Genomic DNA, 17169 nt, shown 5'->3' with positions numbered 1-17169 from the left:
TGTCCATCAGCCAGGCAGCCATTCTCGGCATGTGACTGACCACGGGTTCTGTCAAGCATGCTGTGATTTGGCCAGGGTGGATGGTCACTCACCAGATACGGTTGCTTATCAGGCCATCACAGATCTGTCCATCAGTCAGCCTGAAATTCCCTCAGGGTAGCCCTGCCTTTACATATCATCAGACAGTGCCACATCCAGACACACTCCCTTGGGCCCGATGTGACTCCCAGCAATAGTCAGCCATTCACAACCAGCCAGACAGGCAGCAACCGCACGGGCTGTCAGTCAGCCAGCCTGTCAGTCCCTCAAGAGGCTGCCTGTCTTCTACGCTATCAGACCACCAGCCGGTCCCCAGCGGGCATAATTTAGTTAGATTTTCAGTACCTCACAGCATCAGGAAATTGCACCCTCCATTCCTCAAATGGCCCCTCTCCCTGTGGGTCCGTGAGTTATGTAGTCAACCAAATGATTATCCAGTTAAGTAAATGGCTGTTCTGTCTGCCTGCCGGTCTAGCTGTGAGCTAGTTGGGAGAAATGGCCAGTCTGAATTTCCAGCAGCCCTTGCTTACCATAGGCAGGACAACCAGCAGCGGATACCCCACCACGCATCCTCTTCCCTCCCTTATTCTTTCTAGAACACAGTCAGATTCTGGTCCTCGAATGCTCCCAGTCTACCCGGACAGGCAGAACCCTCCTATTCCCAGGAGTCCACTCCAACCCATAAGAATGGCTTAAGGCAGGACTGAATCTGTAGGGGGTCAGGTAGGGGTCTGTGGGTGCTTGGCAAACATCCCTTTGTCAACCTTAAAGATAAAACTGCCAGTTATTTTACCAAAAAAAAAAAAGATGTGTTTATTCAGGAATAACTGAGAATTGCAACGCAGGACAAGCAAGCTATGGCAAAACCATATGCATGTCCAATCAACAAAGGAAAGGAACATTCTGTTATGGAGGAGGATGTTGGGAGGGGTTGTTTGGAACAAAAGGCAATTGGAGAAAAGCAAAAGTTCATAGCAATGATGGTTTCTCAGTGGCTGAGTTGCAGGTGTAGTCAGTTTCTTATAAGAGGTACAATGTATATCTTTCCCTGTTGGGGGCTTGTAACTGACCATTCTTTCCTGTTGAGATACTTCTGTTGGGTCTATAATTGATACTTTTTGCTGTAACTGACATTGAGTAGTAAGTTTCCTCTACCCAGCCTCTCCTTCTAGCATCCTGAGTCCATTTTAGTAAGGTTTCCCTTTATTAATTTTCATACCTTCATCCTCCCCAAACTGTATATATAAAAGAATATGTAATGTAGTAGGTAAAGGCTTAGATCTTGGAGCCTAGCTACCTGGGTTCAAATCCCAGCTCCGCCATTTACTAAATTGTGTGACCTTAGGCAGTTTCTTCATCAGTAAAACCTCATATGAGTGACCTTGGGGTGGGCACCTCCCACTCATGTGGAAATGAATCTTTCCAGACTAGCATCTGTCCAGGAGACCTCAAAAGTAAGAGGCCAGGGGTGCCTGGGTGGCTCAGTGAGTTAAAGCCTCTGCCTTTGGCTCAAGTCATGATCCCAGGGTCCTGGGATAGAGCCCTTCATCGAGCTCTCTGCTCAGCGAGGAGCCTGCTTCTCCCTCTCTGCCTGTCTCTCTGCCTGCTTGTGATCTCTGTCAAATAAATAAATAAAATCTTTAAAGAAAAAAAAGTAAGAGGCCACCCTATTCTTTTTTTTTTTAAGATTTCATTTATTTATTTGACAGAGATCATAAGCAGGCAGAGAGGCAGGCAGAGAGAGAGGAAGGGAAGCAGGCTCCCCGCCGAGCAGAGAGCCCAATGCGGGGCTCGATCCCAGGACCCTGGGATCCTGACCTGAGCCGAAGGCAGAGGCTTTGACCCACTGAGCCACCCAGGCGCCCCATACCACCCTATTATTCTTGTGTCCCACTCCCAGCCACTTGTCTGTTCATTCAGCATTAAATTAGTGCCAAGCATATATTGCCTTGCCCAGTGCTGGGGCCAATATAAGGTCTTACCCATTCCAAGCTGTACAGGTTTGACTTGTTTTTAATATAAACCTCGTATTCGAGTGTACCACACGTACAGAAGAGGGCACAGACCACGGGTGATCAGTGTCATGAGTTTTTATAAGCAAACATACGTGTAGAACCAGAACGCAGGTTAAAGAACATCCCCAGCCAGATTCCAGGAACACTTAATTCTGTAACATCTCTGAAATCCGGCTGCGTCTCCCAAGCACTGGTGAGTCATAATTTAATTCGCAGTACTTTTTTGTCTCTCCTGGTGATACACACAATAATGGTGCATTTTTTGATCAACGGTGACTCAGGACCAACCAACCGGCAGTAGGAGGAAGAACAGCAACAGCAGCATCTAATATTTGTAGATGCCTCAAGGAGCCAGGCACTTTGCAGACACTTGAATTCTCTCCACAACCCTGCGAAGTAATGCATTTTTAGTCTCAGTTTAAAGATCGAGAAAACTGAGGCCTGGGAAGGTCAAGCCACTTGTCCACGGTCAATATACTTTTCTGCGAACCCCGTGCCTGCTGTAGGCAGTGCTTCTGGGGATTCAGAGGTTGTGTGATAGACGGTCTTCTCCAGGATAAAGCCTACCGAGAGGGGTCCCAGCACAGTGGATTTCTGGGGTTTCCTAGCAGGGAGTGGGGAGGTGGGTGAGTGATACTGACAGGCCCTTCCTAGACTCAGCGTGCCCCTGGAGACCTGGCCAAAGTGGGGTGGGGAGTAGAGTGGAAGGTGAAGAATGGTGAAAGAACTAAAAGGAAGCCAAGACTCCCTCTTTCTTCAGCTTCTGTGCCTGTGGGGGAATTCTTAAGGAGAAAAGCCAGCTCCCACCTCCCACACCTCCACCCTGGCCCTGCCTCTCCTTTGCTCCCTCCCCTAACCCCCAGCCTGAACCACGGATGGCTCAAAATTCTTCCACTGGTCTTGCAGATGGATGTAGCCTGTCCTTTCAGGATTCATCCTCTGGTTTGAATCCACCAGATTTCAGAAATGGAAAGGAGTAGAATCCTCTGCTAAGGCTCTCGTGCAGAGGCTTCTATCACTCCCTTGCAAATAGCTTTAGACACCAGGGACAGTTTTGAGTTGTTCCTTTTTTTCTGGATCCTAGAAGAGGAGGGGGGACCCAATGGGATCTGAGTTGGAAATCAGTTACATATTGTTACCGCTGTTGTAGAGATGAAGAAACTGAGGCTTAGAGGCGGGGCATCTTGTCTAGGTTCTAGAGCCAATATGTACAAGTCTTTGCCTCTTCCATTGCCACTGGCCGGGACTTGGGTTTGTGCTGAGAACTGGGCAGAACCAAATTTTAAAGTCGAGAGAGGGGTCCTGCCCACCAGGATCCTGGTGTATGAGTTGTGTGCATGGAGAGTAAGTCTGACCACTGAGTATTTTCTTGATCTAATATTGTGTTGATTGGACTTTTTTTTTTAATAACAAAATAAGTAAATGAATAAATAATTCCTGCTTATTCACCATGTTCAACCTCACACCAAGTTTTCCCCAACTCAGGGCCTTTGCACAGGCTGTTCCTACTGCCTGGAATATCCTCCCCCCAAAGATTTACTGGCTGACTCCCCTCTCTTTAGGTTCTGCACAGCTGTCATGGCATCCTGGTGACTTTCCCTGAATGTTCCATCCCAAGGCCGTTCCCCCTCAGCATATCACAGCACTTGTCACAATCTGTAACTATCTTTAATTTCTATTTGATCCCTGGTTTCATATCTGTCTCCCCCACTAGAATGTTAGTGTCACTAGATTTTCTTCCTGCTGCTTTAGCTCCAGCCCCAAAAGTAGCATCTGGCAGCAAATGTTTGTAGAAAGAAAGAAGGGCAGAAAGAAAGAAAGAAATGAGGAAACAAATGAGTGAATAAAATAAATGAAATGGGAGAGATGAATAAAAGAGACTTTGGGGATAAAAGACCCCACATTTCCACATTTGGAATATAAACCAACTGAGACTTGGAGAAACAAAAAGACAGTTATTTTATTTTGGTTTCAAAATCCTTAATGTGAGGAGAACCGAAATAGTCTGTATATAAAGGGGCCCTAGCTACTGCTAGTCAGAATTAACTGCATTAGAAGGGTTGGCGGGAAACAAACAGGGCCTGAGAGGCCCGGAGGCCAGGAGTCGGGGTACCAAGCAGCAGATGCCAGGAGAGAAGGCTCAGAACAGGTGGGGTGGTTGACTCAGTCATCCCACTCGTCGTCCTCATCCTCGTCGCCGGCCTGGTCCTCCCCTTCGTCTGGAGGGAGAGAGAAAGTAGGACTCAGGATGGGCAGAAGGGTTCAAAGGCCTGGGGTGGGGTGAAGTTCCTGGGATCTGAGAGATCAAGACTCAGGGTTCTGGGGGGCTGTGGCATCCTGGGGGCCCATGCAGCTGAATGAGGGAGGGGCCCCTCAGAGGCAGGAGATTTAGGGTGTGGGCTGGAGTTGGAATGGAAGTTAATCTCATTGTCAAAAACGTGGTTACTTGGGATATCACTGTCACGCAGGGGTTAATGTTCGGTTTGTCACTTAATGGGGTGTATTCAAGTATTATTAGCAGAGGCAGAGTACTTTACAATATCACTGTTTTATAGCAGGCTAATGTTAATGTTACTGACGCATCACAGGTTATTGATGATCTCACTGTAAAAAGATGAGGTTTGTGAAAATAATCATCATGGAGCAGATTCATACTAATCTTGCAGACGTATCCTGGGATTAACGTGAATTACTATCGCCAGTAATAGGTTGAGGTTCACGTTCCCCTCCTCTAATTGTCTCGTAATGGCAACAGTGTTGCCACATCAGGGGACAAATGTCAACGTTATTACAGAAACGTTGGGTTGGTTATGGTATTATCACCACATTATCAGCTCGGGGTCCCTCTACTGACTCCTGGAGTTTGAGTTAATTTTATTGTCCACGGTGAGGTTCCTTAGAACAGCATCACCTATGGGCTAATGGTAACGCTTCCATGCGTCTGGTATTCCTATTAATATTGCAGACATGCTCTGGCCTTTATGTTAATGTCATCATCAAAAAAAGAGTGAATCATAGGATTGTTCCATGATGACAATGTTAACACTGCCAAAAAAGGAGATAGATAACAGAGTCACAATGGGGTGGCGGTCACCACAGTTGGTAACCGGGGGGGTTGTTTTTCAGCCCACACTGGCCCCCGGGAGCGGGCGCGCCATCCTGGCAGCGGGCAGGCTGTCACCTGAAGAGTGGATGGCTCGGCTTCTCTTCTGCATCACGTGCATCAGGGCTCCCACCAGCCCCTCTGAGCTCTGAGGCGCAGGCTGCAGTGCTGAGTTCTCGGGGGCCCCGGGCGTCTGCAGCAAGGAGGGTCCAGCACAGATGGTTCAAGGCCCATGATGGGAGCACTCCTCCCTGCTCCTCCCATGTTATTCCCACTCTCATACACTCCAGTTACTTTCAGGGTTCCCAGCTGGCCTCTCCCCACTGCCCTCCCCACCCTGTCATTGAAACCCCAAAAGCCTGGGACCTCTGTCAGTTTCAGCCCTGCCCCAGATATCCTGACTTGACTGACACCCAAGTCCCAGACACCCCCAATCCTCCCTCTCACCCGTCTTCACCTTGTTCAGCTGAATTCCCTGGCGGATTTGATCCAAAAGCGCCCCCCGACCTCCACCAGGGGCCAGGTTCCCCACAGGCCCCAGAGCAGGAGGTGGGGGAGGGACTGGCCCATCCCCAGAGCTGGGGGGTGGGGGCGGTGGGGGTGGGGGTGGAGGCACAGGGGGCCCTCCAGCTCCAGGGGGTGGAGGGGGTGGTGGTCCAGAACGTCCAGTGGCTGGAGGGGGTGGTGGTGGAGGGCCCCCTCGGCCTGGGGGTGGGGGTGCCCGGGGAGTTGGTGGGGGCGGAGCACCTCCCAAAGGTACAGGAGGCAGTGGACCAGAACGACCCTTGTTGCTCCCCATAGTGGGGGGCCGGGGAGCCTGATTTCCTCCTCTGGACGGCGGTGGGGGAGGTGGAAGAGGCTCTGAAGGGGGGAGATAACACAGAGGTACTGTTAGTTATCTTCAGAGCCTCAATTTTGCTCACTTGCAACACAGGAACCCCAAGTGACCAACTCCTGATTCAAGCAGTGTAAGGGTTTTCATGAGGACTGAGCGACTACGGTGTATTTCTTAGGAATAAGCTACTGGGGACGGAGAAGAAAGGGGGTGCTCACCCTGACGCCTCATTTCCTGCCGCACAGCCTCCAGGCCCCCCTGGTCCTCAATGAAATCGTAGATGAGTTTGGAGGTTTCAGCATCTGTGAGCTGGGCCTCACTGATGCCTGCCCTGGAGAACAGACTCCGCAGGTCTGGGTCCAGGTTGTTTACCTGCCCAAGAGGAAGAAGGCCAGGGCAGGGGTGGGGGAATAAGGCAGGGAGGGGAGGGGCACCGATTATCACTGGGTCCATCTACCCCACAGGGGTATCTGAGAGGAATGTAAAAGGGGTTGGGGTCTGGAAGTTGGTCTGAGCCAGTGGACTATGGAACGGTAGGTGGGTAGTCAAATGGGTCAAGGGGTCTTTGGAATTACTCACGTCAAATCCATTCTGGGGGTCCCACCCCACGTGGCTGACATGTCTGGGGGAGGTGAGGAGATCCCAGTGAAGCCCCATTCCCCTTCCTTCCCTTCCATCCTAGTGAAGCCCTCTTGCCCTCCCCCTCCCCAGAGGGCCTCTGAGAGGCCAGAATGAATAGATGAGTCCTAAGTGAGTGAATGAGTGACTGAATGAGAACAGTAGTGATGGAATTGGAGGGGTCCATGGGTTGGAATGCCCAACTGTCCATCCACCCTTTTTTCTACCAACCTTTCACACATCCATTTGTCCACCTAGCCATTTGCATTCACCTGTCAGAACACCGATCTCTCGTATATTTGTCTTCCTACTCAACTGCCCACATACATCTGTTTACTCATTTGTCTGCCCACCTGTCTTCACACACACTTGTCCATCTACCCGTGTGCCCACCTGTCAATTCATCCACTCTTTTGCCTGCCTGTTCATCCATACACTTCTACTGACCCACTGAACTATCCATTCATCCATGCGTCTGGCCCTATTCATCCCCATCCACCTTCTCTGTGAACCAACCAGATATCCATCCATCTGTCCACTCACCCGCCCACCTCCCATTTACCCATCCACCCATCCATCCAACCACTTACCCATTCATTCCCCAACCAACTAATTCATGCATGCATCCATCCATCCATCCATCCATCCATTCATTCATTCATTCAACATTCATCCAACCACTCATCTACCCACCCACCCATCCACTCACCTATCAGCCCACCCAGGGTGCGAGTAAGGTGAAGCAAGTGAGGTGTCTAGGATGCAAAATTTAAGGAGCCCCTCACTCTCAGAGTGAATTGCAGTTGCATGACCCTTAGAGTAACTGCCTCTATATATTTTGCAACTTTGGTGCCTTGCTTGCTTCTCCCTAGACCTGGCCTCGTACCCACCCACCTATCCACTCGTCTATCCACCCACGCACCCAACCATGCCATTCTTCCATCCACCCAGCTCTCTTCCTGTCCATCTTTTCATCTGCCCCCACCAACAGGGATTGGTAGGACTAGTGGGGAGAGGTTCTCACTTGAATCCACTTGGTGCACCAATATCGGCCTTGCTGATTTTCTTCTTCCCCGAGCGTTTCTTATCAGCTGGGCCAGGCCCAGGCGCTGGGAGCCCACGGTATCGGGAACTCGTGATGTCGGGGTTCTGGATGTCCACTGTTACTAGCCCCAGGGACAGTTGGCCAGATGCTGGGCCTGTGGGGAAAATAGGGTGATTGAGCCATTGACCTACTCACCTACCAGCCAAAGCATAGGGGAAAGAGACAGGACAAGTGTTGGGGGAATCTGTGTGTGTCTGGTGGTCATGGAGGGAGTGGGTGAAGGGTCCAATTAGGGCTTATGGAGAAGTGGATGGGTGGGTTCCACAAACCATTCTTACCTTCACCAATTCATTTCTTTATTCATTCACTCATCTGATCGCTTAAGTATTGATTCATTCGTTCATGGCTCATTGACCAATTAATTAAATTATTCATTCATTCAGTCAGTCATTGCTTTCTTCACCAATTGAAATGTTGTGTTAGTTATTCATTTATTCACTGTTCAATTCATTCACTTATTCGTTAACTAACATCCATCCATCCATTCATCCATATATCCACATACTCATTCACCTACACATCTGTACATCGATGTTTTCATCTTCCCATCAATTCATCCTCCACTCAACCATCTATCCACCCACCTTCCACCCACCCTTTTGCCCACTTATCTCTGCACTCTCCCAACTACTCATCCATCCACCCACTACACACCCATCTGTCCATCTACTCACCCACCCACCTGTCCACCCAGAGACACAGGGAAGAATCAGCACTCACCCCCTTGGTCTCCACCTGGGTGTGGGGGCAGAGGTGGGAGCCCTCCTCTTCTCTCTGGAAAGATGGAATGGGTAGAGGGCTATTACAACTCTGCTACAGTTTCCTGGGCTATACCCTTAGTGCCCTCCTTGAACTTGAGGACTCACCTTCATTGGCTGGCGCCGGTGGTGGGGGTAGCTGGCGTCTGTCTGTGGGGAGACAGGTGGACTGGGAACCGGAACCATAAGAGGGGCTTTTCTAGCTCCCTACTCTTCACACACTTCCGCCCAACCTCCTTTCCACCCCGAAAGCCTCCTCACCTCCACTTTGCCTCTGATTCCTTTTTTGGATCTTCTCCTGCACCAGGGCCCGGAAGACCTGGGCCTCGCCCTCGTCTGCAAAGTTCAGCCCTGCCTGGCAGGCCTGCAGACATCTTGGGCTCAATAGCCTTCCAGGCCCCCCCACCACCCAGCACCTTTCCCATCTCCTCCCCACATCCCACCTGGGGCCCAGGGGTTGAGGGGTCACTCACATCTCCAGCAAAGGTGTGGAAGAAGGGGGTAGGAGTAGAGTAGACCAGCTGTGAGTACAGCTCTTGTTCCCAGAGCAGACGGCCAGTCTGGAAAGATCCAGGGTGGTGGTGGGGGGAGCGCATTAGCACAAAGACTTGCCCTGAGTGGCAGGCCTCTGTTATCTGGGCAAGGAGAACAGTGTCCTAATTTGGTGCCCCAGGATCAGATAAGAGACCTCCAGCTTATTGTCAGAGAGTTGGGGGGTCTAGATGTCAGGTGTGGAGGGTTGGGGTACAGTATGGGCGTTAGATATACAGTCAGGGATGGGGAGTTGGGGTTCAAGGCCCTAGAGGTGAGACTTGTGGGCTTGAATAGGAGGATTTAGGGCTCCAGTCCTAGGAAACTGAGCCCATTCACAGACTCATCTTACACCCTTCCTTTAGGCGGGGGCCTTCATTTGGGCAAGTAGGGCTCCAGTACTAGGAGCTGGTGTTCAGATTTGAGGTTCAGACACACAGACCTGAAAGTTCTGGGGGTGGGGGATTCAGTCAAGGTACATGCAATCTGACATTTAAGAAACAGAACTATGGCTTAGCAGCTAGGCAAACATTTAGGGTCCAGAAATTTTGATGGGGGATTTCTGGGACCCAAAAGCTTGAGTTTAGAATGGATTTGAGGTTCAGGTAAAAGTATAGAGCTCATTTTTTTTAATTCATAAAACAGATTAGATTTGGGAGCTATACTGATAGTTGGGGGTTATAGGTCTTGACCTGGGGATTCTGGGGTCAATCATCAAAGACAAAGAAAATCAAAGCAGAGTTTGACATCTGGATAAAGTCTTTGGTTCTGGGGCTCAGGGGTTCACTGATCTGTCCAAGGCCTTGGGGCTTTGGACACAGATCTGGATTTGCGAGTTGAAAACTGGTTTGCACATCCAGCAAGGGGGATGGGGATCACCTGAAGGCCATAAAGACGGATGAAGTAGGACTTCTGGGGGTTATCCTTCACGAAGCACACAGCCCCACAGTGCTCCTTGGTCCAGTGTTCAGCTCCAGGAGGCAATGCCAGGTACAGTTGAACAACGGCAGTGGCCAGTGTCTGGGAGGGAAGAGCAGAGCTCAGGGGAATCTGGTTAGCCAGAAGGTCTAGTTCTTCCTTGTCCACGGCTGTTCTGGCTCTCAGGGAAGAGCCGCAGCCAGAGGGAAAGTAGATAGGCATCGCAACCGAGATCTTCCTGGGATTGGTGAACGGGGGGGTAAGTGGGTTTTAGGAGAGGAGATGATGGAGAAGGGAAGACGACCGGAAGAGAGAAAGAAAGTGGAGGAAAGGAGAAGGATGGGGACGATGAGGAGGCAGAAGAGGAGGAGAGGAAGAGGAGGAAAGGGAGGGAGACAGGGAGGGCCAGGAGATCCCCAGCTCACCCAGCATTTCCGACCCAGCATCTCGAAGAGTCGCTGGTTCTCGTGGTCCTGGAGCAGTGTGGAGGGTATGTTCTGCTGAACCCCTGGTCCTCCGCGACCCCCAGACCTGCCTCCCACAGGGCCCCCACTCATGGTGCCTCCTGCCCTTGTCCTCTTCAGCCAGGCTCTGGGTGCAGGGTAAGAAGAGGAACTTCCGCAGTGCGCAGGGGAACAGGAAGTACAAAAAACCACAAGGGAAACAAGTCCTCCAGGGGCCTCTGGGTGGGCCTGGCCTCCTCCTCCCTCCCTAGGACAGGCTCGGACCCTCCTCCCTTAGAAAGGGGCCCTCCTCCATTTGGCTGGTTAAGACCCATCTTTTGGGCCAGCTCATGTCCTCCTCCTTCTTTCTTACTCCCTGAGGCCCATCTCCCTCTGACTGGCTCATGTCCCTCTTCCTCTGATTGGCTGGGAGCAAAGGCCAGGCCACTGCTGCACTTCTGCTGGAGGACACAATGGTGGGGAGCCGTTGGGGGGCTGGGCAGCCTCCTTCCTCCCCAAAGCATCCAGCTGGTCTGGGCCTGAGGCCCACAGCCCCTCATGCGGAAGGGTTACTGGGTTAAAACTTTTCCTCTAATGACATTGTGAGGGGCTGGGATCCCACCTCTCTCCTGAGACCCCCAGCAATGCTCGGGCACCCAGCACACTTCCCCATCCCTTACCCCTGCCTCCCCACAGTTCCCAAATCACTTTCTGCTTCTCATCCCTTCAGGCAATGTCTTATTTAATCCTAATTGCTTTTAAACCTTTTAAAGTCTGGATTCTTGGGGTACCTAGGTGGCTCAGTTGGTTAAGCAGTGGCCTTCAGCTCAGGTCAGGATCCCAGGGTACTGGGATCGAGCCCCATATCCAGGGAGCCTGCTTCTTCCCCTCGCCCTGATTGTGCTCTCTCTCTCTGTGTGTGACAAATAAATAAATTCTTTTTTCTTAAATATTTTATTTATTTATTTGACAGACAGAGATCACAAGAAGGCAGAGAGGCAGGTAGAGAGAGAGGAAGGGAAGCAGTCTCCCCGCTGAGCAGGGAACCCGATGTGATGCTCGATCCCAGGACCCTGGGATCATGACCTGAGCTGAAGGCAGAGGTTTTAACCCACTGAGCCACCCAGGCGCCCGTAAATAAATAAATTCTTTTTCTTTCTTTCTTTCTTTCTTTCTTTCTTTCTTTCTTTCTTTCTTTTTTTTTTTAGATTTTATTTATTTGTTAGAGAGAGAGAGACAGAGTGCAAGCACAGGCAGACAGAGTGGCAGGTTAGAGGCAGAGGGAGAAGCAGGCTCCCTGCAGAGCAAGGAGCCTGATGTGGGACTCGATCCCAGGATACTGGGGTCATGACCTGAGCCGAAGGCAGCCACTTAACCAACTGAGCCACCCAGGCATCCTAATAAATAAATTCTTAAAAAATAAAATAAAAGTCTGGAATCTTCAGAGTCTTGCTTTTTTTCCCCCCACACAACATCCTACGTTTATCCAACACTGATGGAAGCCACTGAACATATGTCCCAGACAGTGTTCTGACCTCTGTAAATACTGACCCCCTTAAATCCTCCTAATAGCCTATGGGACATACACTCTTCCTGGGTCCATTTGCTAGTGGGAAGTGAGAGAACTGAGGCACGCTGATTTTCCCAGTAGCTCCCAGCTAGCAAGTGGCAGAGTCTGGATCCCAAGCCAGGCCGGCTGGGTCCAGAGTCACACTTTCCATCACTGTGCTCTGTGCCTTCTCTCTGATCTGTATCTGCCTGTAACAATGACCATTCCTTTTCACTGCTACATAGTATTCCATTGTGTTTTTTTTTTAAGATTTTTAAAATTTATTTGACAGACAGAGATCACAGTAGGCAGAGAGGCAGGCAGAGAGAGAGGGGGAGAAGCAGGCTCCCTGCTGAGCAGAGAGGCTCGATCCCAGGACCCTGGGATCATGACCTGAGCTGAAGGCAGAGGCTTTAACCCACTGAGCCACCCAGGCGCCCCACAGTATTCCACTGTTTGTACAATTTGTTTATTTGTATTGTCCTGATAACAAATGTTTGGGCTATTCCTGGCTTTTGCTCCCTTACACGTCTCCTGGTCCGCACAGGCAGGCATACACTCGGGAGGGGAATCAGGGGGTAGGGGTAGGTTTGTAGGGTTTGCCTATCTCCAACTTGACCAGATGATGCCAGACTGTTCCCCCAACTGTTCCCTCAGTCCTCACGCCTCCCTGGGCCTTGGTTTACCATTTGCGGACAGGAAGCTCCCAGCCACATACAGCAGCCTGGGGGAGCTGAGCAAGTCTGGGGTGCAACTGCCATCCCCAGGTACCTGAAGGCAAATGGCACTTCTCAAGATGGGACCCACGGTTCTGCCCAGAAACCTGGCTCGAAGCTCATTCCAGAGTGGCAATTCCAACTTCCCTCCCTCCCCTCCTCACAACTCAGCTTCCGGTTACCTACAACTCACCAGGCGGTTTCGTACCTCTGGGCCTGGAGCATCTTCCAGCCTGTTCCTGGGGCAAGGCCCTGCTTTCTTCCTTAAAAAGCCATCACATTCATTCATTTTCATGCTGTTTATTGTTCTCCTGCCAGGTACCGAGCCTATCTCCGATATCTGGCACAAACTAGACACTCCATAAATGTTTACTGAAGGAATCAGTGAGGGATTAGTGATTTAGTGTTTTCTGATTTTTTTCTAAGTGCCTTACATTTATTAACTCATTTCACCCTCACAGATGACCGCATGAGGTAAATGTTACTCTTATCCCCATTTTACTAATAGGGAAGCTGAGGCCCAGGGAAGTTAGCTAACGTGCCCAAGATCACCAAGCTTGTGAATGGTGGAGTAGAGGCCAATTACGTGAGAAATGATTCCTAATCTGTCAAGGGCCACATCGGGGCCAGAGAGAAAATTCTTCTGCTCCTTCTCTGTCTTTCCTTATCCCTCTTCCTCCTTTTTCCTTCTCTGCCCCTAGATCTGTCTCCCTTAAGTTTATAGCAGGGGGAGGGGCTTAAGCTTCTGCTACATTTGCTGGTTGTTTTTTAAGTTAACATTTAAAAGTTATATATTTTGGCACATTCCGTTGAGTGTCCAACTCTTGGTTTCACCTCAGGTCATGATCTCGGGGTCGTGGGATCAAGCTCCCTATGGGGCTCCATGCTCAACTCGAGGTTTACTTACGTTTCTTTCTCCCTCTGCTTCTCTTTCTCTCTCAACTGAATGAATAAATAAATAATAAAATTTTTAAAAAACTTGTAAAGTTATTTATTTATTTAACAGCGAGAGAGCACAAGCAGGGGGAGAAGCAGGTAGGGGGAGAAGCAGATAGGGGGAGAAGCAGGCTCCCATGGGGCGCCTGGGTGGCTCAGTAGGTTAAAGCCTCTGCCTTTGGCTCAGGTCATGATCCCAGGGTCCTGGGATGGAGCTCTCTGCTCAACAGGGAACCTGCTTCCCTTCCTCTCTCTGCCTGCCTCTCTGCCTACCTGTGATCTCTGTCTGTCAAATAAATAAATTAAAAAATCTTAAAAAAAATCTTTTTTTTGAAGATTTTATTTATTTATTTGACAGAGATCACAAGTAGGCAGAGAAGCAGGCAGAGAGAGAGAGGAGGAAGCAGGCTCCTTGCTGAGCAGAGAGCCCGATGTGGGGCTCGATCCCAGGACCCTGGGATCATGACCTGAGCCAAAGGCAGAGGCTTTAACCCACTGAGCCGCCCAGGCACTCCTAAAATAAAAATATTTTAAAAAAAGAAAAAAAAAAGAAGCAGACTCCCGAAATCTGATGTGTGACTCAATCCCAGGACAGCTGGGTCCCGACCTGAGTCAAAGACAGACGCTTAATAGACTAAGCCACCCAGATGCCCATCAATAAATCTTTTTTTAAAAAGTTATATATTTCCTGTTCTTCTAAGTAGCAGACAGGTTTAAAATGTATACTTTTCTCTAACTAAAAAAACTAGAGTTTTGTTATTTTGGTCCCTAACAGGAATGAGTCGCCCCACCCTGGAATATAGTGCTTTAGTAATCCTTTTTCATATTACCCAGATTATTGAATTACTTCGCAGACCTGCATCAAGAATCAGGAGCTGGCTTATGTCACTTTTACGTATCCCCATCGATTCTTGCTTTTCCGCACTGCATGACAGTCTTTGGTGACGTGAAGACCTCAAAGGTAATTTGCTCTCCAGGGCCTTCAAAGAGATTTAAAAACAAGAACAAGAACCTTAATTTAGCTTTTATGGTTCTCAGCAGGAGATTAGGTTGAATATGAGTCAGTCTGCCACAGCGGGGAGCAGCAGTTAGAGCTTACTTCTTAGTAAGCCAGTGAATACCCAGAAAGCCCAGCCCCAAGAACCAGGATCTACCCGTAACTCAGACCATCCTGATGTGCCTTTGCCACCTCCTCCCCCCCCCACCCCCCTGCCCTAGGTTTACCAGATGGAGAACCATTTCCTGTTTATATCCTGTGCTTATTTTGCTTTATTCCAAGAGGATATTGCCTACAAGATCCTGCCTGACACATCTCAAGCCCTGAGTAGGAAATAAGACACAGTCAGTGCTAAGACATGGGGCTGTCTCCCACACTTTGGTCCTAGCACACGACTGAGGCCACGGAGATGTGGGCACACATAGGGGCCTCCTGCTGTCCTCTAGGACCAAGCTGAGACAAGAAGGCTACATTTCCTTTGCCACACCATCCTTCTCTTCCCCTTACCACCCCCCCCACCTCCCATGGACCCCTGACTGAAGGGTGCTCCCTAAGGACAGGCTGAAGGAACCAGCAGTGCCCAACCCCCTGACCCAACCCTTTGACCATCCTGGAATGACATTCAGGTACATTACAAGTCTTAATGATGTGGGGCTGTACCCCAGCATCCTAGGCCCTTGCCCATTCCAAGGCGGAGCACCCCCATCACCATAACAACCAAAAATTTGCCAGCCAGGAATTCCCCAAACACACCCCCAGGCCAGGAAGGAACATGACCCTTGTCTGTCTCGTTCATTGCCATATGCCAACCACCCCGGCACAAGACCTACACGCAGATCAGTCAGTATTTGTGGGATAATCATGCTACAGCCCAGCTATCTGTGCTGCGATTTACTGTCGTCCTCTCTTCATCCCCCTTCCTGCCTGCGGGAAGGGGGAAGAGAAGAACTAGGACACTGAAGAGACCAGCCTCTCACATGGAGATGTCTAAAACGTTCATGGTTGCCATGGGCAAGTGGGTGCCTTTTTAGGGGTGCTCAGGAGAGGGGCTGACTTCTAGTTCTGGTAGGGGTGAAGTGAGGATGGGGGCGCACAGAAAAGCGAGACACCTGGAAAGATAAGGATGGCTCAGTGGTGGGGCACCCGGCTGACTCAGTTGGTAGAGCAGTGACTTGATCTTAGAGCCAGGAGTTAAAGCCCCACCTTGGGCGCAGAGCTTACTTTAACAAAAAAGAAAAAAAATGGCGCAGTGGTTCCAACCACAGATTCTGGAGCCCTACAGCCTGGCTCTGGCTGTGCCGCTTATGAGCTATTTTTTTTTTCTCTTTAAATATTTTATTTATTTATTTTAGGGAGAGAGAGTGTATGTATATACAAGCAGGTGAGGGGAGCGGGTAGCAGAGGAAGAGGGAGAAGCAGACTCTCCACTACGGAAGGAGGGGGACGTGGGGAGCATTCTCATTCCCAGGGACTCGATCCTAGGACCCTGGGATCATGACCTGAGCCAAAGGCAGACACTTAACCAACTGAGCCACGCAGGTGTCCCCATAAGGACCTCTTTAAAGTCTGGGAACCTCTCAGCGCTTCCCTTCTCTCATCCATAAAGTGAAGATAATAGCAGTTAAGGTTGTTGGGAAGGCTAAATGAGGTAATTCATGCAAAGTGATTAGTTCATGTTATAATTATGCATTATTGTTGTTTTTCTGAAATAGCTGAGTAACTTGGATGGATGAACTATCATTCCTCAAGCCAAGCCTTCTCCCACCCTCCCCCGTAGCACTTTCAAGTCCCACCGCCCCTGGTGGATGGTCAGAGACCCAGAACACCTGACCACCTACCCATGATCGTTTCTCTACTTTTCCTTGCTGCAAAGACCATCTCAGAGATGCATCCCGTGCCCCAGCCGGATTCCTCCAGGGGTGTGGACATATTCCTGGAGCCCTCCCTGGCAACCTTGGAAGTCCCACCCACCACTTGTTTCCCGCCCTACTCCCTCAAGCTATGCAGGAAAACTCTGCCAGCCAGCCCTCCCCTTCCCTTCTAGGTTTGTGGCTGCTAACCTTGGGCCAGCCAGGTAGCCAAAGGTCCCTTCTAGTCCCTACACTGCCCACCCCCCTCAAAGTCACCAACTATCCCTAGACAGGTGCTCGCGACCTCCCTGGACCGCAATATTTGTGACCCCAAGTGTCCCTTCCCTAGTCTGTGACACCAGAACTGTCCACCCCCTAGTGTGTGTGACCCCTCGAGGGTCCAAATCTCCACGTGTGTGACTCCAGGAGTATCTGCTTTCCGCTCAGCACGTCCCACGCGCAAGCCACACCCTTGACCCTGTGAACCCCAGGGAAGGTTAACGCCGCAGCCTGGAACGGACCACAGTGAGCCTGGGGAGGAATGCGAAATGGAACAGTCCGCCCAAGATCGTACCACTAGGAAGGGGACGGCTACCTGGCAACATAACGTTTGTGGGAGAGGACTAAGACAGCTGCCTCAATCCCTAACAGAGAGGGAATCTTGCTTGTCCCAAGATTCCCGTCCCGTCCTCCTGACTCCCACCTGCCTCAGGGGTGCCTCACGCTCTGGTAGCGCCCCCCTCCTCCCTCACGTCC

The 17169-nt window shown here is 50.4% G+C and overlaps 1 protein-coding gene and 1 long non-coding RNA gene across 3 annotated transcripts; both read right to left on the bottom strand.

Moving 5' to 3' along the window:
- Window positions 1–3989: 3989 nt before the first annotated feature.
- On the bottom strand, window positions 3990–10553 carry WAS (WASP actin nucleation promoting factor). Of its 2 annotated transcripts, none has more exons than XM_032331195.1 (12): window positions 10348–10553; window positions 9884–10024; window positions 8947–9033; window positions 8735–8837; window positions 8582–8623; window positions 8436–8489; window positions 7635–7809; window positions 6572–6614; window positions 6211–6364; window positions 5605–6018; window positions 5236–5350; window positions 3990–4273 (listed from the first exon to the last, which is right to left on the bottom strand). In XM_032331195.1, the coding sequence occupies exons 1-12, from the start codon at window positions 10477–10479 to the stop codon at window positions 4240–4242; spliced, it is 1494 nt and encodes a 497-aa protein (XP_032187086.1). In that variant the 5' UTR covers window positions 10480–10553; the 3' UTR covers window positions 3990–4239. The 2 variants fall into 2 exon arrangements, with proteins under 2 accessions (XP_032187086.1, XP_032187085.1); XM_032331194.1 differs by having other exon boundaries at window positions 5615–6018.
- A 2992-nt stretch (window positions 10554–13545) lies between these two features.
- On the bottom strand, window positions 13546–17169 carry LOC116583102. The gene is made up of 3 exons (XR_004282610.1): window positions 17009–17169; window positions 14423–14546; window positions 13546–13572 (listed from the first exon to the last, which is right to left on the bottom strand). It is a non-coding gene; the product is annotated as an uncharacterized LOC116583102 (long non-coding RNA).

This window comes from Mustela erminea, chromosome X (genome assembly GCF_009829155.1).
Source record: "Mustela erminea isolate mMusErm1 chromosome X, mMusErm1.Pri, whole genome shotgun sequence".
Taxonomy (NCBI): domain Eukaryota; kingdom Metazoa; phylum Chordata; class Mammalia; order Carnivora; family Mustelidae; genus Mustela; species Mustela erminea.
Note: the sequence above shows the minus strand (reverse complement) of the source record. Positions and strands in the feature narration are given on the sequence as shown.